Source organism: Myotis nattereri, assembly GCF_964212035.1.
Source record: "Myotis nattereri genome assembly, chromosome: 1".
Taxonomy (NCBI): domain Eukaryota; kingdom Metazoa; phylum Chordata; class Mammalia; order Chiroptera; family Vespertilionidae; genus Myotis; species Myotis nattereri.
In genome coordinates, this window is record NC_138075.1 from 132931323 (window position 1) to 132955846 (window position 24524).

The 24524-nt window shown below is 40.5% G+C and overlaps 1 protein-coding gene across 2 annotated transcripts in view; it reads right to left on the bottom strand.

Moving 5' to 3' along the window:
* The window catches only part of ST8SIA6 (ST8 alpha-N-acetyl-neuraminide alpha-2,8-sialyltransferase 6), a gene marked incomplete at its 5' end in the record, with an annotated part of 154993 nt that overhangs the window by 22134 nt on the left and 108335 nt on the right, over positions 1-24524 (bottom strand). For both annotated transcript variants that reach the window (XM_081091339.1, XM_081091338.1), the window contains one exon: positions 23145-23231. In XM_081091339.1, the coding sequence (XP_080947465.1) occupies positions 23145-23231 (87 nt within the window). The remainder of the gene's footprint in view (positions 1-23144; positions 23232-24524) is intronic.

Sequence of the window (24524 nt, forward strand, 5' to 3'; positions counted from 1 at the left end):
TAACGCATACATATTACAAACACATGCGTGGCTCTTACTGTGTCCCAAGTACTCTGCTAATCACTTTACATAGTAACTTACATAATCTTCATCACAGCCCTGTGAGGAAAACACTATTATTATCATTATTTTTTGTCCTCATTTTGCAGACATGGAAACGGAGGAACAGAAAGGCTAAAGTACTTGCCTGAGGTCACACAGCTAGTAAATGACATGACTTGAACCCAAGTCTTAATGCCTGTGTGTTCTTAACCACTGCCTAGCCTCCCTGTAAATGTTGCCTTATTATATATAAGTAAACCATATGACAGAGATACACAGAGAGAATAAACCTACTAATATAGCCCCCACAGCCACTGTCACAAAATATGTAAACTCCTTCACCTTCATGGGAAAATATCCACATCTGAGACATTTTGTAAATTGTGGTGAGATATTTTCAAACTGTGCAGAAGTTTCACAACTGTATGCATAAAAGAAACAGTGTCCAACCAAGATAGTTCTTAAGAAAAAAGATAGGGTCAGACGGTAAGGAGAACAGATATGAACAGCAAGCACCAAGAGGACAGAGACAGAAACCAAGTTTAGTGACATAGAGCAGGGTAAATTAAAGATTTCATTCATTCATTCATTTGTGCATTTATTCAGCAAATCAAGCTCTTACTACTTTTCTCAGTACTAGAGATATAACAACAACAACAACAAAGACAGAGCGAATGCTTATGAAAAGCTTGTCATCTAGTAGGAAAGAAACATCATGCCATCAGTCCTACACTGCAAAGGGGGACCAGAAAGAGATTATGTAGGCTAGGCTGTGCCCGGCTTGCTATGTCCACTGATGCACAAGAAAAAACAAAACTGCAAAGGTGACACTGTAGCCCAATGGGAACCATCTTTTATGATAAGAGAATAGACCTTTGAAACTGACATGTTTACCAATAGAAGGAAGGGAGCCCACAGTTTAGAGTCTGGGCTCCTTACTCATTCCCCAAAAGAAAACCCTGAGAAAAGCAGAGGAGATGAAGACAGAAGGTAAAAGATAGTCACACACAAAGTATCAGGATGTACATATCCCCAAGGACTGTATAAACTATAGAACTAGGTGCTGCTCTGAGTTCAACAATCCATTCGCTTGAATCCTTTATCTTGTATTTTTGTATTACTGGTTCAGGAATAAAGCATAGTGAAAGCAAGTTTAATGGAGTCCAATTCCACATTCATGCAAACCCAAGGACAGAACTTGGACCAGCGCTGTGGGCAGAGCACCTGGGAAGGTACCCAATCCAAACTTAGGGTGTCAGGGCTCAGCTCCGGAGAAGAAATAAAGCTTAAGCTAAAAACCAAAAGATGAGGAGAAGTTAGCCAGACAAGGCAAGAGAAAGAGATGGAGGCATGAAGGCTGTTTGAGAAGTGAACAGGGAGAATAAAAGCCAGGAGTGGGGAGAGGGAGAGGGAGAGGGAGAGAAAGGAATGGTGAAAGAATGCTGTCTGTGTCAGGAGGTAGAGTGCTAGGTGGGGGACGCTGCACAAGTCTTATAAGCAAGACAAGGTAAATGATTAGACTTTCTTCTATGAGAAAGGGAAAGTAATTTAAAGTCTTAGTTATGCAGATCCAGAGACAGAGAAGCATCAATCAGACCATCAAACCTCAGAGGGAAGGTAGGGGAGGGTGGGGGGAAGAGGGTGGGGGGAAGATCAACCAAAGGACTTGTATGCATGCATATAAGCCTAACCAATGGACAGAGACACCAGGGGGGTGAGGGCAAAGGGGGGCAAAAGAGGGATAAGGACACATATGTAATACCTTAATCAATAAAGGGAAAAAAAAGAAAGTCTTAGTGATGGTAGTGACACAATGAGATACTAGTATGTATTTTAGGATGTGCACCCCCACAGATGAGGAGCACAGATTACAGTGGTTTGGGGGTGGTCTGAATAAAGGTTGATGTGGTCAATTATGAGAATACGGCAGTGACCCAGTATTGTAGATAGTTTCGAAAGATGGCCACCATCAATTCCTTCTCTCCCTACACATACATGTTCCTCCTCATCAAAACAGAAACAAACTCACAGGTACAGAGAATAAACTGATGATTGACAGATGACAGTGGGGTTGGAAGGATGGGTGAAAAGGGGGGAAGATGAAGAAGTACAAACTGGCAGTTACCAAACAGTCACAGGGATGTCAAGTCCAGCATTGAGAATACAGTCAATCATATTGTCATAGCCATGTGTGGTGTGAGATGAGTACTAGACTTATCAGGGTGAGCACTGTGTGAGTTATATAAACGTCTAATCACTGTTCTGTACACCTGAAAATAGTGTAATATTATATATTAACTGTAATTGAAAAATAAAAAGTTTTTTCAAAACCAAAAAACAAATGTTACTCCTCACATCAAGAAGTACAATTTAAACTCTTCCCCTTGAATCTAGGCTGAACCTCATAACTACTAAGAGAATGGAACAGCAGTAGTCTTCTTGGGCTTCCAAAAACTAGGTCATAAAGAGTCTTGTGGCTTCTGCCTGGGTCTCTTGAATTATTCAGTCTTTGGACACTGCCTCAGAGAATCCAACCACCATATCCTATGCAGCTCAAGTCATGCAGAGGCTTTTTGGAAGGTGCTCTATGGTAGCCCTACAAAAGTCAGTGTCACCTGGCGGCTATCTGAATGAGCCATTTTGGATGTCCAGGCCAGGCAAGCTTTTAGATGACTCCAGCTCGTTACCTCTGGGCTGCAACTGTATGAAAGTCCCCAATTAAGAGCTCCCCAGCTAAGCACCGCCAGCCCACCAAACTGTGAAAGAATAATAAATCAGTGCTTTAAGCCACCAAGTTTTGGGGCACTTTATTATATAGCAATAGATAACCAGGACACCAGTTAAGAACTATTTAGATAAGAGTTAATATATAATGAGTGCAGCTACATCAGTTAGGGCTCTCCAGAGAAAAAGAATCAATAGTCTATCTACTTCCATCGATCTATCTATCTATCTATCTATCTATCTATCTATCTATCAATCTATCATCTATCTGTCTGTCTACCTACCTACCTATCTAATCTAAAAATATTTATTTTAAGGAATTGGCCCACATAACTGTGGGGGCTGGCAAGTCTAAAATCTGTAAGGCAGAAACTGTTAACTCAGGCAGAGTTGATGCTGCAGTCTTTAAGGACAATTTCTTCTCTTTGGGGAAAGCTCAGTTTTCGCTCATAAGGATATCTGTCAGCTGACTGAATGAGGTTCACCCACATTATCAAAGGTAACTTTTACTCCAAGTCAACTGTTAACCACATCTACAACCTTATGCCTTCACAACACACCTTAGATTAGCACTTGATTAAATAGCTGAGTACGCCAGCCTAGTCAAGTAGACATATAAAATTAACCATCACAGTCACTTAGACTGGAGTTGTGGTGGGAAAGAGGAAAGTAGAAAGATTTGAAAGATGTTTAGGATGTGAAATTGCTAAAGGTTGGTGATTGACTGGAATTGTGCATTGAAAGAGAAGACATTAAGGGTAATACACAGATTTCTGACTCAGGCCCCTGGGAGAAGGTGGTGCCTTCCCTGACATAAGGAGGAAAATGAAGTGGGGACCTGTTATAGTTTCAATTCATACTAAGACTCATAAAGGGAAAAGGGGATCACATTGCGGCAGTAGAACTAATCTAGAAGCTAGACTGTGAAGGGCAGGGTTGTGAAGTCTCTGAAAATAGGAAAGCTATTCAACCACCTGGCTGGCTTTAGATGCCATTCTGAATGAGCACAGAGCTATGATCCGACTGACCTCTCAGGGTCCCTCCTGGGGTTCTAGCCGCATGATTGGGCCCTGCCTTTTTTAAATCGTTAAGTCAATTGTGTATTATATAAGTGTGGAAAACACACGTCTAAAAATAAAAAATCAAATGCGAAGGTGAATGCTAAGGTTTCTGAATATAGTTTACTTTGAAGATTAAAAAAGAAAATCCAGGTCACTGCCATTATTGTTCAATGTGTGAAGAGAATGTAAAGAAGTCATTCATACCAAACTTTGCTGACAGAGTTTATATTTCTATTCAGTTAGATATTTTGAAGGGGAGGAAAAGAGAGGAGTAAGAAACTATTGTTTTTTCCAGACATCATCTGGCAACATTTTTAAGATCCTGAATTATCCCTCTGAACCCTACGAAAACAGAGTTTTATCATTGCAATGCTGAATCAATCTTATGCATAATGGCACCAACGTGCCAATTATGAAGCATGGAGGTGAAGCATTTCCCAAGGAAAACTATTCGAGTGCATTTTGTGTTTATACCCCTTTCTTTTATGAAAGATCTCATTATTTCATGATCCTGAACTTACCAAACCAAAGCTTACTTGTATTTTTCAGTAAAAAAGCAATGCATATGTGTACAAAGGGCGCCTTCTGTGCTAAGGATGGGTCTGTGTCCTGCACAGATGGAAAGACAGATAGGAGGCCAGCTCTGCTCACGTTAATGTAATGAGCCTGGTTTACGTGCTCACATGGGCCCTAAGTGTTCTTAGAAAGCCTCTCCGGGCCAGCTCCATCTCGGGCACTTTTCCAGGACAGTTCTCAAGGCTCGCTGTGGAATTCATCTTCTTCTGCTTTTTGGCTTCAACCTCAAACTCAATTTCTGTTTCTGCCTGGACTCTAGGAACTGTACAGTCGGTTTCCTGCCTTTGGCCTCTGGCTTCCCTCCACGTCCTGACTTTTCATCTCTGGCCTCAGGCTTGGCCCAACAGATAAGAATGATCCAGTCCCACCCTGAGCTGCTAGCCCTTAGTCACAACGCAGGGTGGGGGGATGGGAGGGATTATTCCCATTATTTGGCTTTGCCAAATAATCTGAAGAAAGGAAGAAAAGGTGGGAAGGGAAACTGCTTTGTCTATAATCCTTGGACCTCAGAGCATGTTTCCAAACCCGATTTGATCAGCCACAGATTGTTCAGATAAACGTAAATCCTTTTGTACTGCAAATGATATACAGGAAGACTGTAACCTAGGAAGTTGAAGGTTAATATTTTCTGTTCTCTGCCACCTACTTTCCACCCAGAAAAGATCAAAGAAAGAACTGGTCCTTATCAAACGCCTGGGGTAATCCACATAAAACGCAGCACCAGCGCCATCCGGGGGCTCAGAGATGCTCACATGCCTCCCCAGGCAGAGGAGTGGACCCGGACTGATTATAGTTTTATTGCTACTCTGGAACTTGCTATGTTCATTACAGATGCCAAAAGTTTAAATTAGTTTTAGTAAAATATTAATTGTAACTTAGGAAAATGATATGACACTTAGCATACTAATAGCAATAGTTTATTGAGACTTTAACGTATAACAGATTCTGCACTGAACATATACGTTTTGAATATTCATTAAAAACTCATGGAGGAAGTATTGAGAGAAGTTAGCTTGACACGCAGGCAGACAGGGCAGGGGTCCAGCGAGAAACAAAGGTAGGTGGAACATAGGCAGGGCAGACACGGCAGTTTGAGCCAGCCTGATCACAGGAACCAACCATGCTGAAAAACAGAATGTTTTGGACACAGAGCGGGAGGCATGGGAAAACAAGGGAGGGCCTGCTTCAACAAGTTGTACGAACACATAGTAACAGAGAGCGTTCAGGTCCATTGCTGGGCAAGAACAATGAGAGAATCAGTCAGGTAGCGACATAGGTAGACATAGAGCAGGCTTGTAGCAAACATATACCCCTGGACTACAAGGCTTCATGGGCAGCCCATTATTGGACCCCCATGTGGGGAGTCTGAATCTGCTTATAATAAGTTTTCCACTTTTGCTTAAATCTTCTAGTCCGTGGCGCTCATTCTTCGGCTTCATGAGACAGGACCCAGGGGAAAAACCCCTGGCTCACTGTTCTGGCTATCATCTTCATTTTACTAATAAAGAGACTGAGGTGGAGTGGCTTTGCCTAATAACTATAATGATGATGCAACAAATAACTAACTGCCTAAATGCTTCTTCTCAAAGGTAAAATGATGCTTTAAGAAGTTCTAGTAGGAACTCAGCCACTCATGGGGGATACCGAATTTAAAATAAAATCAAAGACTATGGAAACAAAAAGGAAGGTTAATAATAAAATGCATGGCACCCACCTGAAGCTGAGCTTATGTTCCTGAACCCAGAAAGTTAACTATGTTTTCCAACACTTTTTTCTATACTGAGCCTTGACCAATTTTTATAACCATCTAGAAAGATTCTGGGCTCCTCCTGATATTTTGCATCATTATTTTGCACTCTTTAAAATGCATGGGTCACAAATTATTCAGGCCTCTAAATTCATCACACACACAAAATGGAAATTCACACTGTGATCAGTGTTATGAAGAAGATTCTCATTATAGGACAGCAGCAATGACTTGACCAAGCTGTTCAGGGAAGGGATGACTGAAAGATTAGTACATATTTACTAGGAGAGATGGGGAGGCAGAAGGGACAGCAATGTCAATGCTCTGTGGCTGAAGCCAGTGTAATACATTTGACGAAGTATGAGACAAACCTGAGTGATGCAAAAAGAGCCAGGAGCTTCATGTGTTCAGAGAATTAGATAGTGGACAGGCAACAGAGGGCCTTAGTTTTGGCGTTGAATGCAATTAAAAAAATAAATGATTCCAAATTGGTTGGGGTGGAGGGTGCGGTGGTAGACGTGAGTTTTAACCACAGACTGTAGTCAAATTTCCATTTTAAAAAAAATCCACTAGGCTGTTGTGTGGAGAATGGATGAAGATGGTGTGTGATGACTAGGGTGCAGGTGACCACAACAGTCCAAAGGAGAGGTAATGAAGAAGCAAGTTCCATCAACCATAGCCAGTCATGGATGCCACCTATGTGCCAGCAGAGATTCCCGTGTTCTAGAGAGAGAGAGAGAGAGACTTCTAAAATACAAACAGGACTTGAGGACGAATTGAGATGGGCATGAGGAAGAAGGAACTTAAAGGTCAGACAGAGTGACTCAGAAACCAAGTATGAGAATCTCTCAAGCAATGAGGAATGGTCTATAAATTCAAAACACTGATAAGAGGTGAGAGGTCGAGCAAAATGGGAATGGGAAATGTCTTGGATTTAGCGAGAGGTCGAGCAAAATGGGAATGGGAAATGTCTTGGATTTAGCAATGTGGGTCACTGCTGACCATAGGTGAAGTGGTGTAATTAGAGATGTGGGTGGAAGACAGAACAAGTACAGACAACTCTTTCCAGGGTTTGGCTATGTAGTGGACGAGAAGGAGTCATATAAGAAGTGAAATGAAAAATAAAATCAGGTGGAAAGCTAAAATACTGAGATTTTAGAATTAATTGGCTTACAATGAATACATGTTTCAAACTAAAGGAGTAGTTTTTGTTTTTATTTTTATTAAGAATACAATGATCAAAGACTTTCAGTGCTTGACAGGGATTCCAAAGGCATGAAAACACTGTTTCCACCCCAGCAGACCAGAGGAATTAAGGGCTTCAAATAGACACTACTTCTTTTTAGCAACATGCCTGTGCCTACAAGAAAATACAGCCATCCATTTGGGAAAAATTCCAGCAACCCAGGGGGAATCTGTTATTAGTGTGTGTGACTATTGGTTGGCATCATAGTGAAATATGGGGCATTGATAGTTATCACTGGTACTGGTTAATTTACGACACTAATCACACAGGGAAGTTTTACCTTCAGCTTCCTGGCCCTCTTCCAAAATTAGGAAGGTGGGATGGCCTATACATTTAGAATTTGGAAGTCAGATTTGGTGATTATCCTTAATGACTGCAATTAGAATGGGAGACATGACATTCAGAAAAGCCATTGATCATTCACATCTTAATATGAATTAGCGCATCGCATGTCAGTGGAAATCTGGCACAAAGAAACTGGAGTTTTGAGGAAGGATGATGGAGAAAACCTTTGGGAACATGGAAACAACATCGTGTGGTGTTCTTGGCCCTGGAGGCACTGAGAAGAGAGAGAGGCAAAGAAGCTGGGACAATTTATACAAAATCAAAAAAAGGAAGGCACCTGCATCTTGAAATAAATGTGAAATATAAAATAAATAATAATGAACACTCACATACTTTGCAAATTTGCTGCAGGTTCATCCTAGCTATATCTCAACCCACTCAAAGCCTTTCATAACCTGGCAGCCATAGAAACGTCCAGGAGAATATATAATTCACTCTTCAATATGGAATCAGCACAAGTTTCAGGCTAAGGAAGAGAATGAATAAAGACCAAATTCAGTCAGCAACTCAAATGACTGAGTTTTTCCCTGGTTGGCTAATGTATGCACTGATATGATATTTTTAAGTTTATACAAGGTCAGCTCATGTATTTGAGTCAAATGTAAAAACTAAACCAAGCTAAAATAAAATATAAAAGAAAATGACTGTCAAAGCAAAGGGCAGGCAGGCAACTGAGATGTAAAATGTTGAATCACTGAAGAAAGCTCTATATGCTGAGACTTTGTCCCAGGGTTTAAACCAGGGGTGGGCAAACTTTTTTACTTGAGGGCCACAATGGGTTCTTAAACTGGACCTGAGGGCCGGAACAAAAGCATGGATGGAGTGTTTGTGTGAACTAATATAAATTCAAAGTAAACATCATTACATAAAAGGGTACGGTCTTTTTTTTTTGAATAGTTTTATTCATTTCAAACGGGCCGGATCCGGCCCGCGGGCCATAGTTTGCCCACGCCTGGTTTAAACCATGTAAGGTACCAATGAAGACATAGCAAGCAACACAATAAGGAACAGAGGGTTTGAAAGGCAGGACAGTCTAGAAGGAGGCTTATCTGACATGGGAGCATAAGGTAATATGGTTAATACTGCCTATAACATGGGAGATAAGTTTTAAAATAAAATTTAGAATATCAATGAATCCCATTGATGCATTTTTATGGCAAAGATTATACTCTGAAGACTAAGAGAGAAACCAGTCCCTAAATGTGCAAGAACCAGTTTCTATTATTAAATCCGACAGGCACAATGACAGGGTGTGGTTTTCGTTGCTTTTCTAAATGCACAGGCATGGTGTATGGCATGACAAATAGATGATATGACAGGATATTAACGGTGAAAAATGGTCTGGATGCAGAGGAAACGAGAAAAAGTAGCTTTTTCAATCTGACAACTGACCCAAAACATTTATCATAAAATACACACATCTTCTTAATCTTAAAAAAAAAAAAAGCCATCATTGTAGTCACCCTGTATGAATCATAAACAGCAAACATTTAAAGGGTTTGAGGAGGATAGGAACTCTGCTCAGAAAAATAAACATGGTCTTGTAAAAATCACAAGAACCCCCTAATACTGATGATTTTTGCTTCTCTCCAAGAAATTTGTGCTACAAAATAAAATGCCTGAGACATAACAGTGCTCAATAAGTGTTGACTAAATAAGTAAAAAAAAAAAATGTAATCTCACAAAGTGCTAACTCAAATCAAACTATAACTACTGCTTTTGGAGAAATATATCAGAAAATAGCACCCTAGCCAGTTTGGCTCAGTGGATAGAGTGTCGGCCTGCAGGCTGAAGGGTCCCAGGTTTGATTCCGGTCAAGGGCACATGCTTGCATTGCGGGCTCATTCCCCAGTTGGGGTGTGCAGGAGGCAGGTGGTCAACGATTCTCTCTCATCATTGATGTTTCTATCTCTCTCTCCCTTTCCCTTCCTCTCTGAAATGAATAAAAATATATTAAAAATAAGAAAATAGCTTTAAATATTGTTGGTTAAACCAAGTTTGGTTGCTCAGTTCTATAATTTTTCAAAATCTATTTACTTGCAGAATTTACATTCTTTCACACAGCAAAGTCATTAAATGTCACTGTAGTATGATACAGTATGTAAGTATATTTTGTTTGCACTGTATTTTTTCCAAGGAGCTCAACTAAAAATGAAAATAACACCGTGGCTGTTATTTTTTAAATATCCATGCATCTACTAATACAGCATTGGAATCTTTTCCTACATATCCAACATGAAAATTCAAAGGAATAACTTTCAAGAAATTGTAATCTAATCAAACCTGAGGAGATAATTCAAGATTTAATAAAACTGCTGCCATGGGATAGTTCTCTGTAGCAAAGTAATCGGGCACAAAATACCTGTCTTACAAATAATCTGAAAGGCATTTCATGCGTGAGCCTTTAAATACATGTGTGCAGTTCCATACTAGCATGGTTTTCAGCCACTAAGTTTTCAATAAATATGTGACTGATAATGTTCAGTCATTTTGGATTCAAACTCACATGCATGAAACATGGGAATATCTAAACAAATCTAAGATGTCAGGGGGTCCAAAAGAAAATAAATGAGTGGTATGAGTAATTGTGGGAAAAGATGAAAGTAAAATAAAAATTAGGCCCTGTTGCTTGTGTACCTATTAGTTTTCAGTAATTGATTACACAAACAAACACATTTCTTTTAAGTTAGAAAACAATTCACAAAAGCTAATGCAGTAATTACCATGCAAGTTACCTAGGGAGTCCAAGACTAATTACTGAAGCCCTAAGATCTTCTGCTTGGATAAAATCAGCTTACCAGAAGTTTCCAGGCTTCACAAGGGGCTTTCAAGATGTAATAGATGTGAGAAAAAAGAGTCAGGGATGTTACATATCATATTTAATTTTAATTTAAGCATCTCTATGTAATTCTCAAATATCTGAGTTCAAGCAAATGATTATCCATCAGTTTCTAAATGTGAGAGGAAGAGAATGGGAAGAGTAATAATTTCTTTAACTGAAGGGGGTCAAGAGGTAAAAAATAAAATAAGAAATGTGAATAGCCAATAAATGCATGTTAAATGCTAAATGTCATTAGTTATCAGGGATGTATAATTTGAAAATACCATGAAATAGGAGTCAGGCTAAAATTCAAAGGTCTGACAACACCAAGTGGTGGTGAGGATATAGAACAACAGGAATTCTTATACATTGTTTCTTGGAGTATAAAATGTTACACTTACTCTGGAAAATAATTTGGCAGTTTCTTATAGTTAAGTGTACAACCACCCTATCAAAAATTGCTTAAACTGAAATCCAGGTAGATTTTTCATTAAGTATGTATGTCAACTGTGTTTAAGGAAAAAAACTGAAGTAGAATTTTAAAAGCTGAAGTTGGGCATGTCAGCATTCTTAACTTCATACAAATACATGTAAACTAGAGGCTCAGTGCACAAAATCATGGGCAGGAAGGGTCCATAGGCCAAGCCTATGGTCAGGGCCATCTTCCACCTGCTCACCAGTCCCCAGTCCCTCTCGCTGCCACCAGCCACCCGGTTCCCCTTGCTGCCCCCCGGTCCCACCCCACCACTGCCAGCCACACTGGTTCACCATTCGCCATCTGGAGATCGGAGCCTGCGGGCCAGGGGTGAAGGGGAGGGACCGAGAGGTGGTCAATGCACCTCATAGCAACTGGTCAAGCAGTCATTCTTGGTTGTTATGGCATTATGGTCCCTGGGCTTTTATTATCCTATCTAATAAAAGAGGTAATATCCAAACTGACCATCACTCCAACACACAAGATGGCCGCCCCCGTGTGGACACAAGATGGCCAGCAGGGGAGGGCAGTTGGGGGGACCAGGCCTGCAGGGAGGGCAGTTGGGGGGGACCAAGCCTGCAGGGAGGGCAGTTGTGGGGGGACCAGGCTGGCAGGGGAGGGCAGTTAGGGGCAATCGGGTTGGCAGGAGAGGGCAGTTAGGCATCGATCAGGCTGGCAAGGGAGTGGTTAGGGGAGATCAGGCTGGCAGGCAGGTGAGCAGTTGGGAGCCAGCAGTCCTGGATTGTGAGAGGGATGTCCGACTGTCCTGTGGGATCGGGCCTAAACGGGCAGTCGGACATCCCTCGAGGGGTCCCAGATTGGAGAGGGTGCAGGCTGGGCTGAGGGACACACACATCCCCCTGTGCACGAATTTCATGCACCAGGCCTCTAGTATAAGATAAAATTAAATGACAAAGAAAAACCAAGGTGGTAGAACATCAACTCTTACTTAAACCCCTCTTTAACTAGGTTCAACTAAGGTTTCACAGAAATACCAATTCATTACTGAAACTTAAAATGTCCAGATTTTAAGGAAGGATCAACTGGAGGGGGGGTGTCACCCTAAGCTTATGATAACCATGCTTACTGGGAAAGTGAGACAAGCAATAAAATCCCAAGGTAAACAGGGCCTCAGGTTTGGAAACGTTCTTAGAAATATTTTAGTTCATTTGGGGATCCTAGGCTCCGTGAGAATCTAATGAAAGTTAAGGATCTTTTTCTAAAAAATATACTATTTCACATACAATTGCAAAAGCTTATGGAACCACTGATCTGAACCTCAGCTGTTTCCAGTGAAAGGCTGTGAAAAGTTAGGGACACAAACCCCAGCTACAAGTTCTCAGATGCACAATTAAGTGCTGAGTGAGTAAAAGCTTAATAATCTATAAAAAAGGACAAATGCTGTTAAGCAGGGGGGGAAAGATTGCTGAGTAGAAGGCTTTTAAAGGTCCATATTTCTTACCTAAGGTAACTTTAAACAGCACCCACCTTTCTTTTCAGAAAAGTCCATTTTCTCTTAACATATGCATTTACCCCAAAGAAAGAACATGTCTTCTGCATCAGGTTGTCCCAATGGCAGCTCAAATGCAGCCTGTCCACATGGGTTCATCTTCTCAAAAGCAACTTCCCTTTGAAATCTGTCTACTTGTCAGTAGCACCACTATTATCCCAATCAACCAGACCCAACAATTCCATTTGTCTTCAACTCATTATCTTTCTTTTTTATTTGTTAATCCTCATCTGAGGATATTTTTTGATTGATTTTTAGAGAGTGTGGAAAGGAGAGGGAGAGACAGAGAAAGAGAACCATCAACTTGAGAGCGACGCATCGATAGATTGCCTCCCGTATGCACCCTGACCGGGGCCGGGGATCAAGCCTGCAACTGAGTTATATGCCCTTGACCGGAATCAAACACGGGATCCTTTAGTCCACAGTCCGATGCTCTATCTACTGAGCCAAACTGGCTAGAGCCAACTCTCCATTTTCCTTCTCCTTCAATTAGAAAACTAGGACTTAATGATCAATTAAGTCCTGCCAATTCTTTAGGTATGTATACTACAGCTATTTATTGGTACCACTTGTGTGATGGGCACAGGAGATACAAAGATAAATAAAACACACTATGATGCTGAGGAGCTCACAGTCAAGAGTCCCTCCCTTGATATTTTTATGGCTACGATTGATGTTTTAGATCTTCAACATCCTAAGGTCATCTTTCTACAAGCTGCCCCTGACCGCTCCGTCTTTCTTCAGTCTATTCATTTCCTTCTAAGACTCTAATTTAAATAATTTGCTGACTGAAGCATTCTCTAAAATAATAAATCCATCACATAATTCTGATGCTAGCAATATCCCTACTGGGTTCTTGGTGTCTACAGAAAGCCTGTGGACTTCACTCTGCTCATCAGAGACCCTGTGTGTCATCAGGAGCACCTACTGACCTACGAGTATCCCTTTATCCCAAGCACTCTCTTGAGCAGTGGTTCTCAACCTTCCTGGTGCCGCGACTCTTTAATACAGTTCCTCATGTTGTGGTGGCCCCCAACCATAAAATTATTTTCGTTGCTACTTCATAACTGTAATTTTGCTGTTATGAATCGTAATGTAAATATCTGATATGCAGGATGCATTTTCATTGTTACAAATTGAACATAATTAAAGCATAGTGATTAATCACAAAAACAATATGTAATTATATATGTGTTTTCCGATGGTCTTAGGCGACCCCTGTGAAAGGGTCATTCGACCCCCAAAGGGGTCGCGACCCATAGGTTGAGAACCGCTGCTCTAGAGTAAGTTCACTGCTTTAGTGAAGCTGGTCCTGAAACGTACTCATGTTTATTCCTGGCTTCCTTCATCCGCATTGCTCTCTCCCTTCCTTTCTATCCACCTCAGAGTTATAGCACAAGTCCTGCCCCATTCCACAAAACATCCCAAGAAATCATATCCCATGGTGATTGGGCATTGCTATATTATGGTATTTGTATAAATCACTCATTTTGACACTAAATCATACATATTTGTAGTTTTATATCTTATCTTTCCAAACTAACTACAATTTCTTTGAGGTCAATAAGAAAGCGTGCATTTTTCTTATTTACTTTCATGCAGCCATTCATTTAATATACATTCACTGGTATCTTACACTGCACCCTGGCACTGTACCAAGCTGAAGGGTACAGTGCTTTGACATGGTAATTCCTAAATAAATATTTGTTGATAAATAAAATTTAACTCTTCTGCTAGCAAGAAGCATATTTATTTAAGAAAAAGAATTCATATCACAACATCACAACATCACAAGAAGAAGGAGATTTATAAGATGCTAATAGGAGGAACCAAGATGGCAACATAGGTAAACACCAGTATTCACCGCCTCCCACAACCACGTCAAAATTACAACTAAAATATGGAACCAGCATCACTCAGCACTGCCTATAATCTGGCTGAATGGAAGTCCTACAATTAGAGAGTAAAGAAGAAAGTGCATCGCGACTGGTAGGAGGGGTGGAGGCCTAGAATTGACTGGTCCGACACCCACGTGTGGCGTGTTTTTAATCAGGAGGGATGGGAACTGGGTGGATGTGGGTAATGGGGGGAACCCAATGGGGAGACTTGTAATACTCTCAACAATAATGATTAAAAAATAATAATTCATAAAAGTTCTCTTATTTTTATATCATGTGACCACAGAAATCCCACCATTTTCAAATAGCCCCTAGATATCAGATGTTGAGAGCTTCAGTAATCAGGTTGCAGATGGATTTAGAAATTATTCACTTGCTTCTACTATTCAGAATTCAATGTTTTGTAATTCCTACTAAAAGAATATTACCTCCTTTTTAAGGCTCATATTTCACTTTTCTCCAATCTGATATAAAATGCCGAATAAAAATAAAATAGAAAATGATTTAGCTACTTCACATCTATCATAATAAGGGGCATTTCTGTAATTCAGATTTATAAATAAGCCAGAAACTCCCCAGATTTGGCCTTCCATATTTGTAAAAATTTAGGAAATTGAGCAGTTTATTATGATTTACTTGCACAGACTTCTGTTGAGGGGTTATATAATTTAGTTTACTAATATGCCCATAAAAAGAACATTACAATAAATAAATATTCAAGCAAATAAATATCACCATGACTGTTCCCTTGAATAAAAATAAGCAATAAGTGCATAGTCTCAGATGTTTACTTTAATAGAGCCTGAAGACATAGATAGGCTGTTGAGAGAGCATCATGGTTACTGATGCACTTTTTATACCAAGATGATATTAAACAGAAAATGGCCCTTCTGTCTGCATGGCATCCATCACCTATATAGTTTCTTTCTTTTTTATTTTCTGGAGCATCAGGTATGTTATAAAATTTGAGAGAACCAAATAATTTAATAAGAACCCCCACAAACATGGGAGCAAAGGAGCACAGGGAAGGGAGAAGGGTCCCAGGAAAAACAGACCAGTCTCTGAAGTTTCATTCAGGTGGGGGCTAAGGGGTGCACTCACAGGGAGAGCAGCTTTTCCTCTTGACCCCCGAGGGCTTCAGGCAATCTTCCAAGGTCAGAGGGTATTGTGGCTAAGATGCTTCTGAAGTCCACGGAGATGCCAGATGCCATCCTGATGTGAATCCCATGCAGACAACACCTGGGCAGTTTGCCCACGTCCATGGCCCTCTGGACCGAGTCCCCTCACCTTGCACACACAGCATGTACTTCTGGCCCTGCTCTCACCCACAGCACATTGTGTTCAGCCACTGTCTCCTCTCCCGCACCGCATGGCTGGCCTCCCTGGAGCTCAGCATCTTTAAAGTTCAACATGTAAAATGTAGAGTGCAGCTTGATTCCCCCAGCATCACTGACTGTGGTCCTGCTTTGGCTGTCCGCTATCGTAAAAAATTATATTGGCTTCACTCTTGTCCTTTCCAGATGCTGCCTTTCAGTGGACAGCCTACAGCATAGGAATCTTAAGAAAAACCTGAACACCCTCCTAGCCAACCCCTGCTGGCCCTGGCTGTGGCCGGAGGAAGAGGCTGGGGTCCCACCATCTTGCTGCCCAGCTTGAAGGCAGTTTTCATTGGTGGTTCGCTCTGGGGTTCCACCACCACTGGTGCTGCTGCTGCTGTGGGTGGTGAGGAGCCCCAGGGTCACGCTGGAGGCCTGGGCTAGGGGTGGCAGTCCTTGATTCTAGGCCGCCTCGGGGAGTTATAGTTCTTGCTTCCACACTGGCTGAGGGAATGGAATTCCTCGCTTCCATGCTGGCTGGGGAAAGGGTCATCCTTGCTTGCACACTTGCTGGGGAATGATTGTCCTCACTTGCAGGCTAATCAGAAGATAAGCCAACTAGTTCACATCCAACAGATCACTACCAATCAGCTTCCTGGGCTCCAATGGGCTAAAACCTCAGCCCAGCCAGGACCTTCTAGAGGAGTGGTTTGCAATTCCATCAAAATGGCGCCTTATGGGGTCAGAGCAAGAAATGGACCAATCATGGCTGGGGATGAACCATAGTGGTTTTCTCACTTTTTGGCCTCATGACCCTTTTGCTCTGGAAAAAAAAATAAAAGGACTCCCAAAGAGCCTTTTATTTATGTGGGATATTAAAGATTAATATTTACTGTATTAGAAACTAAAGTCTGTAAGATGCAAAAAAAGAAAAGGCTGACTCTGCTGCTCCAGGTCTCAGTTCAAACCTGCTTAGAGAGGGCTCCCCTGATCCATCCATCCCTCCCTACCTCACCCAGTGCAGCATGTTTGTTATTTTCGTAGCACTGACAGCATTGTAAATGATTCTTTTTAAAAAATTCTCACCCAAGGATATGTTTTTATTGATTTTTGTTTTTGAGAGAGAGAGGAAGGGAAAGGAAGAGAGTGATAGAGAAACGTAGACGTGAGAAAAACATCTAGTGGTTAGATTCCGTACGCACCCCAACCTGGATCAAGCCTGCAACCTGCCCAGGTGCCTTGACCAGGAAATGGACCTGTGACCTTTTGGTGCATTGGATGATGCTACAACCAGCTGAGCCACACCAGCCAGGGCAGTGTAGCTGGTTCTTGTTTACTCTCTGTCTTCGCATGAAGGGAAGAGCATGCCTGTGGTGTTCCCAGTGTCTAGCACAGTGAGTGGCAACAAAAGAAGTGTTTAATAAATACTTGTTCACTGGATTAATAAAAGAAAATATGGTTAGCTATTTATTTAATCAAATAGAGTAATAAAACATCTTCAAAAACAGTCATGTTCTGTCCTCACTCAACTTTTGGAGCAGAGAAGACAGGAAAGAGGAGGGCTGAAGTCTACATTTCCAGGTATGCGGGCACTTGGTGAGGCTGAGGAAAGACCAACTGGTAGGACCCTTGCTGTATAGATTGAAGATGATTTGTCCTTCCAGTGGTACTTGCTAAGGATACAATACATTTGGATCTGTAATGAGACTGCACGGTATTTTTACAATTTGAATGTCCATTTCCAGATTACACAAAGGACTGCTCAGGTGACCCTGAGTAGGCCATTTAGGTGAATTTCTGTGTTACTTAAATGAACCATCTCTGTGTACAGAAGTGATGATGAGGCTTGTTAATTTACATTTATAAACACATTTTGGTTTTTTTGTTTGTTTTTATCTTTTTTCTTAATTTTTAAAATTAACTTATTATTGCAAGTATTATAGATGATCCCTTTGTTTGTGTGTTACTTTTTTTCCATTTACCCTCTCCACCCCATACCCTCCCTTTCCAGGCCTTCACCACTCTATTGTCTGTGTCCATAGTTTACACGTATATGCATACAAGTTCCCGGTTAATCATTCCCCTCCCACCTCCCCACCTCCCCCTTCCCTCTGAAATTCATCAGTCTGTTCCATGCTTCCATGTCTCTGGATCTATTTTGTTCATCAGTTTATTTTGTTCATTAGATTCCACATATGAGTGAAATCATGTGACACTTGACTTTCTCTGACTGGCTTATTTTGCTTAGCATAACACTCTCCAGATCCATCCATGCTGTTGCAAATAGTAAGAGAGCTTTCTTTTCTACAGCTGTGAAGTATTCCATTGTGTAATGTACCACAGTTTTTATATCCACTCATCTATTGACAGGCACTTGGGCTGTTTCCAGGTTTTAGCTATTGTAAATTATGCTGCTATGAGCATAGTGGTGCATACATTCTTTCTGATTAGTTTTTCTGATTTCTTAGGATATATTCCTAGAAGTAGGACCACTAGGTCAATGGGAGTTCCATTTTTAATTTTTTGAGGAAACTCCATATTGTTTTTTACAGAGGCTGCACCAGTCTGCATTCCCACCAACAGTGTACTAGGGTTCCCTTTTCTCCACATCCTTGCCAACACTTGTTGTTTGCTGATTTGTCGATTACAGCCACTCTGACAGGTGTGAAGTGATACCTCACTGTCATGTTAATTTGCACCTCTCTGATGATTAGTGACTGAGCATTTTTTCATATGTCTCTTGGCTTTCTGTATGTCCACTTTGGATAAGTGTCTATTTAGGTCCTTGGCCCATTTTTTAATTGGATTGTTTGTCTTCCTTTTGTTAAGTTCAAATAGTTCCTTATATATTTTGGAAATTAACCACTTATTGGGTGTATCATTGGCAAATATGTTCTCCCATTCAGTGGGCTCCCTTTTTGTTTTGTTGATGGTTTCTTTGGCTGTGCAAAAACTTTTAATTTTGATGTAGTCCCATTTGTTTATTTTCTCCTTAGTTTCCTTTGCCCTAGGACAGTGGTTCTCAACCTTCCTAATGCCGCGACCCTTTATTACAGTTCCTCATGTTGTGGTGACCCCCAATTTCATTGTTACAAATTGAACATAATCAAAGCATAGTGATTAATCACAAAACAATATGTAATTATATATGTGTTTTCCGATGGTCTTAGGCAACCCTTGTGAAAGGGTCATTCGACCCCCAAAGGGGTCGCGACCCACAGGTTGAGAACCACTGCCTTAAGGGCTCATGAAATGTCACCAAGCCACAATATTCATATTAGGCTTATTTCAGACAACTAGCTCGTGAACAGACTAGGAAAATCACAGAATTGATTGGCTAAGATAAAAACCTTTGTCCTCCTTGTCCCCTCTTCACTCCAAAAGTTTGGGGTCAGAATCAAGGACTAGGACATTTCTTATCACTCCATCCCCCAAAAGCAGGTTGACCAAGTTCAGGTATACACAGGTGGGCCACATTATCTAGAGAAGGGGTGGGGAACCTTTTTTCTGCCAAGGGCCTTTTGGATATTTATGACATCACTAGAGGCCCGGTGCACTGAGGGTGTGGGGGTCCCTCAGCCCGACCTGCAGCCTCTCCAATCTGGGAGCCCTCAGGAGAGCCCTCTCCAATCCTGGAGTTTCTGTCTGTCTTTACAATCATACCAGCGAATTGTCTGAGACCCCAACTCAGTTTGGTTTGTTGCTCACAGAATAATAGAGGCATTATTTTTTATTTTGCTTCATTGGTGGAGATTTCCTGGAAGTTTTAGGATATCTTCCCTTTAATTTTTCCTAGATGCTCTGATTTTGCTTATGTCTGTCGCCTTTGCTTTCCCTCCATCCCCCATCGCAACAGTAACTTGCCCCAGGCTTACTTTGCTCTAGTGCAGTGGTTCTCAGCCTTCCTAATGCCGCGGCCCTTTAATACAGTTCCTCATGTTGTGGTGACCCCCAACCATAAAATTATTTTTGTTGCTACTTCATAACTGGAATTTTGCTACTGTTATGAATCGTAATGTAAATATCTGATATGCAGGATGCATTTTCATTGTTACAAATTGAACATAATTAAAGCATAGTGATTAATCACAAAAACAATATGTAAGTATATATGTGTTTTCCGATGGTCTTAGGCAATCCCTGTGAAAGGGTCGTTTGACCCCCAAAGGGGTCACGACCCACAGGTTGAGAACCGCTGCCCTAGGAGCTGTATTAGTAAACATATTGCTACAAGAGATGTCTGAGATTTTGTTGCCTATGGTTTCTTCTAGATCTGTGAAATACACTGTGGTTTTTTAATAGGGATTGCATTGAATCTATAGATTGCTTTGAGTAGTACGGACATTTTAATGATTCTACCATTCCATGAACATGGTATATTCTTCCACTTGTTTGTGTCTTCCTCTATCCCTTTTCTCAGTGTCCTGTAGTTTTCTGAGTGCAGGTCTTGTAGCTCCTTAGTTATGTTTATTCCTAAGTATCTTAATTTTTTATTGCAATGGTTTCATGACTTACATTTAAGTCTTTTATCCATTTTGAGCTTCTTTTTGTGGATGGTATAAGCTGGTGGTCTAGTTTGGTTTTTTGTATGTATCTGTCCAATTTTCCCAACACCATTTACTGAATAGACTGTCTTTACTCCATTGTATGCTCTTGACTCCTTTGTCAAATATTAACTGAGCATAATGGTGTGGATCAATTTCTTGAGTCTGTGTTCTGTTCCATTGATCTATAAGCCTGTTCTTGAGCCAGGCTATTTTGAGTATAGTAGCTTTGTAGTATAGCTTGATATCTGGTATTGTAATTCCTCTAACTTTGTTCTTCTTTTTCAAGATTGCTGTAGCTACTTGGAGTCATTTCTTTCTGGTCTCCTTGTCACTAAGATCTCTCAAATCTAGTGCTGAGTAAGACCATGTCTTAGTCTGTTTGACTCACTATAACAGAACAGTATGGCTGGGTGCTTATAAACAACAGAAATTCAAATATTAATTTACTGATTTGAGAGAGGGAGACAGAGAGAGAGAGAGAGAGAGAGAGAGAGAGAGAGAGAGAGAGATCAATTTGTTCTCTTATTTATGCATTCATTGGTTGTTTCTAGTATGTGCTTGGACTACGGCTTGGACCCGCAACCTTTGTGCAATCTTGACATATCAGAATGACACTCTAACCAAATGAGCTACTCAGCCAGGGCAATAACAGAAATTAATTTTTATAGTTCTGGAGGCTGGGAATTCTAAAATCAAGGAGCTGGCAGATTCAGTATCTAGTGAGAACCTACTTCCTGGTTCACAGATGTCTGTCTTCTTACCGTGTCCTCAGATGGTGGAAGGCTTGAGAGAGCAGTGTGGGGTCTTTTTATAAAATCATCAATCCCACTTATGAGGGCTCTAATAACCTCATCACCTCCTAAAGGCACCACCTCCAAATACTATCACTTTGAGGATTAGGTTTTCAACTTATGACTTTTGAGGGGACATATTCAGAATATAGGACAGGGCAAAAGTAGGTTTATAGTTGTGAGTATGCAAAACAGTGTTTATGCTTGTATTATTATTTATTAATTAATGTATTATTTTCCATACAAACAATTGTAAACCTATTTTTTAAACATTTAATCATCCTTATTTATTTACTTTTTCTCTGTTTGTTTTTGTTAATCCTCATGCAAGGATATTTTTCCATTGATTTTTGGAAAGAATAGGAGAGGGAAAGGCGGAGAGAAACATCGATGTGAGAAAAATACACCGATTGGTTGCCCTCTGCAGGAGCCCTGACCACGGCCTGGGCCAGGGAGGAGCCTGCAACCAAGGTACATGCTCTTGGCAGGAATCGAACCTGGGACCCTTTGGTCCGTAGGCTGATGCTCTATTCACTGAGCCAAACCGGCTAGGGCTGTAAACATACTTTTGTCCCACCCTGCATAACACACTGTAGCATAAAACATCCTGGAAATGAAATAGTTAAACAGGAACCCCCTTCCTCACCTCTCATCCTGAAGTGAAAGATGCTTAATGGTATCCTACAGGAAGTCACAACATCTACAGGTCTACCCAATGGAAAGAATATATTGATTTTTAGTTTTGACCCAATCAGGAAGTTACTTTTACACCCAGTGGGAGCTGACCAGAACCCCTCTCAAAATGGCAGCAGAATCAAAGGCAGCTGGTCTGCCAGCTCCAGTGTATGCTGACTGCAGGAGGGGCAGGCAGAGCCACAGCACCATGAAAACAGGATGAGCTGCCTTCCCTCAGTAAAGGAAGCCAAACAGCACATGCTTCCCAGAGAATCTCAGCGGAAAGCTAAGTGTCCTTAATACGATTTTTAAAAGACATGATACTGCCCTGGCTGGTTTGGCTCGGTGGATGGCGCGTTGGCCTGAGGACTGAGAGGTCCCAGGTTCGATTCCAGTCAAGGGCACATGCCAGGGTTGTGGGCTTGGTCCCCAGTGGGGGCGTGCAGGAGGCAGCTGATCGGTGGTTCTCTCTCATCATTGACGTTTCGCTCTCTCTCTCCCTCTCCCTTCCTCTCTGAAATCAATAAAAATATATTAAGAAAAAGACATGATACTTAAAGTAAACTTTGAAAATATGACCCATTAAAAACAAAAACATATTTCTGGATTATAATATAGTAAAATAACTTGTCACAGGACAAAACCTGTATTGATACAAATAAAAAATCAGAACGTGGGCAAAGCGAAGCAGAGCAATGGAGGCCAAGCAAGCACAGAGACTATGGCCTCGCTGCAGGGACTGGGGGGAAGGGGTGCCACGTAAGCATTCATGCACACGCCACAGCATAGTATTTAACATGATTTATCTCTGCCTGGGCGGGCTCCAAGTTATCCAAGCACAGGATAGCTCTATAATCATCAACTGGCAACCTGGTATTGTCAGGTTGATGGCTCCTCCACAGGTTATTACCTTGAGCAACTCATACTCCTGAATATTGCTAGTATTAGGAAGACAATAAAAATTGTAAGAGAATATGCAGAAAATAACACAGTTTTTGTTCTAAAATGATGAAATTATGAATGATTTTTCCCTCCTGCTTTCCAAACAATCCTAATGCTTATTACATTTTATTTCAAAAATAAATAAATAAACATTAAATACAACTGGTACAAAAAAAGAAGCAATGTGCTCTAAAAAAAAGCATTAAAAATCTTTCACTTTAAACTTGGGAATTTTATAATTAATTCCAGTAGCAAAATTACAAATGTCTATGTAAATGGTGGGGCTAGAGTGCCATGTGACTCATGAGAGGGTCTTAGAATGAAACCATCCTGAATATCACTTGGCTCCTTCTACTTTTCTTTTTAACAGCATGTTGCCTATTTCCCTACAAAGCAAATCTCATATTATTTATGAAAAAAACTTTTACCTAAAATCCTTATATTCTTCTACTTGTCGTTTCCATGGACAGCTCTGTATATTTGTGATAATCTGAAGATAGTCATCCTCTGAATACCTAAGAATCAAATATTAACGAAGTTAGAAAATAAAGATCTCACATACTGCTAAGCAAAAATATGCATGTTCTAAAGGACACTTTTAAAATATACTAATTTCAATCCTTTAAGTCTTTTCTAAAATAAAGGAGAAATAAGTAAATGTATACCCATTTAAAAACTTCTAGGAACATACAATTCACAAAGAATTACTATGCTGATTTAAGAATGTGTAATTTGTACATAAGTCATATCTAGCATTACAAACAATGACAGCACACCAATCCACATTCCTATCTTATGGCCATTTCATCTTAGCTTCAACTCATTGACAAATAAATATATTTTTATAGGTGTTTATCATAAATATATAGTTTATCATTTTTTTTCAGAGTCTAAGTTGATAGATTTATAGATAAAATTTCTTCAAAAGAATCATCCTAAATTTTAAATCTGAACAGTATATTAAAAAAATAGATTGAGCCCTAGCTGATTTGGCTCAGTGGATGGAGCGTCTGTCTGTGGACTCAAGGGTCCCAGGTTCGATTTCGGTCAAGGGCATTTGCCCAGGTTGCAGGCTCTATCCCCAGTAGGGGGCGTGCAGGAGGCAACCAATCAATAATTTCCTCTCATCATTGATGTTTCTATCTCTCTTCCTCTCCCTTCCTCTCTGAAATCAATAAAAATATATTAAAAAACAACAACAACATTTTTTTAAAGTAAAGTGATAGGAAAAGATATACCACAGTAGAACTAATTAAAATGAAGCTGGAGTGGCTACATTCATATCAGACAAAGTAGATTTCTGAGCAAGTAATATTACCATAAAAATAGAGTAAGAGCGTAAATTGAAAAAAAGGGGGGAAAGGTCAATAAGATTGAATGCTGATTCACTGAAAAATCAATAAAATTGATAAAGTTCTTGCCACATTGATCAGGTAAAAAGAGAGAATAAACAAATGACCAATATGTGACCAGTGAGAGAGGTTGCAGCACTAAAAGTTCTACAGACATTAAAAGCATAATAACAACTTTATGCCAAAGAATACCACTTGAAGGATAAAAACTACCAGAGCTCACTCAAGAAGAAAATGATAACTTGAATACGAAAAAATAATACTCTCAATACAAGAAAGGGAAAAAAAAGCATTTAACCTAATTCAACATTCAGCCATGACAAACACTCTCAGCAAACTCAGTATAGAAGTGAATTTATACAACTTGATCAAGGACATCCACAAAAAAAAAAAAAACACTTCAGCTAGGATCATACATAATTGTGAAATACTGAATGCTTTCCCCCTAAGATCAGG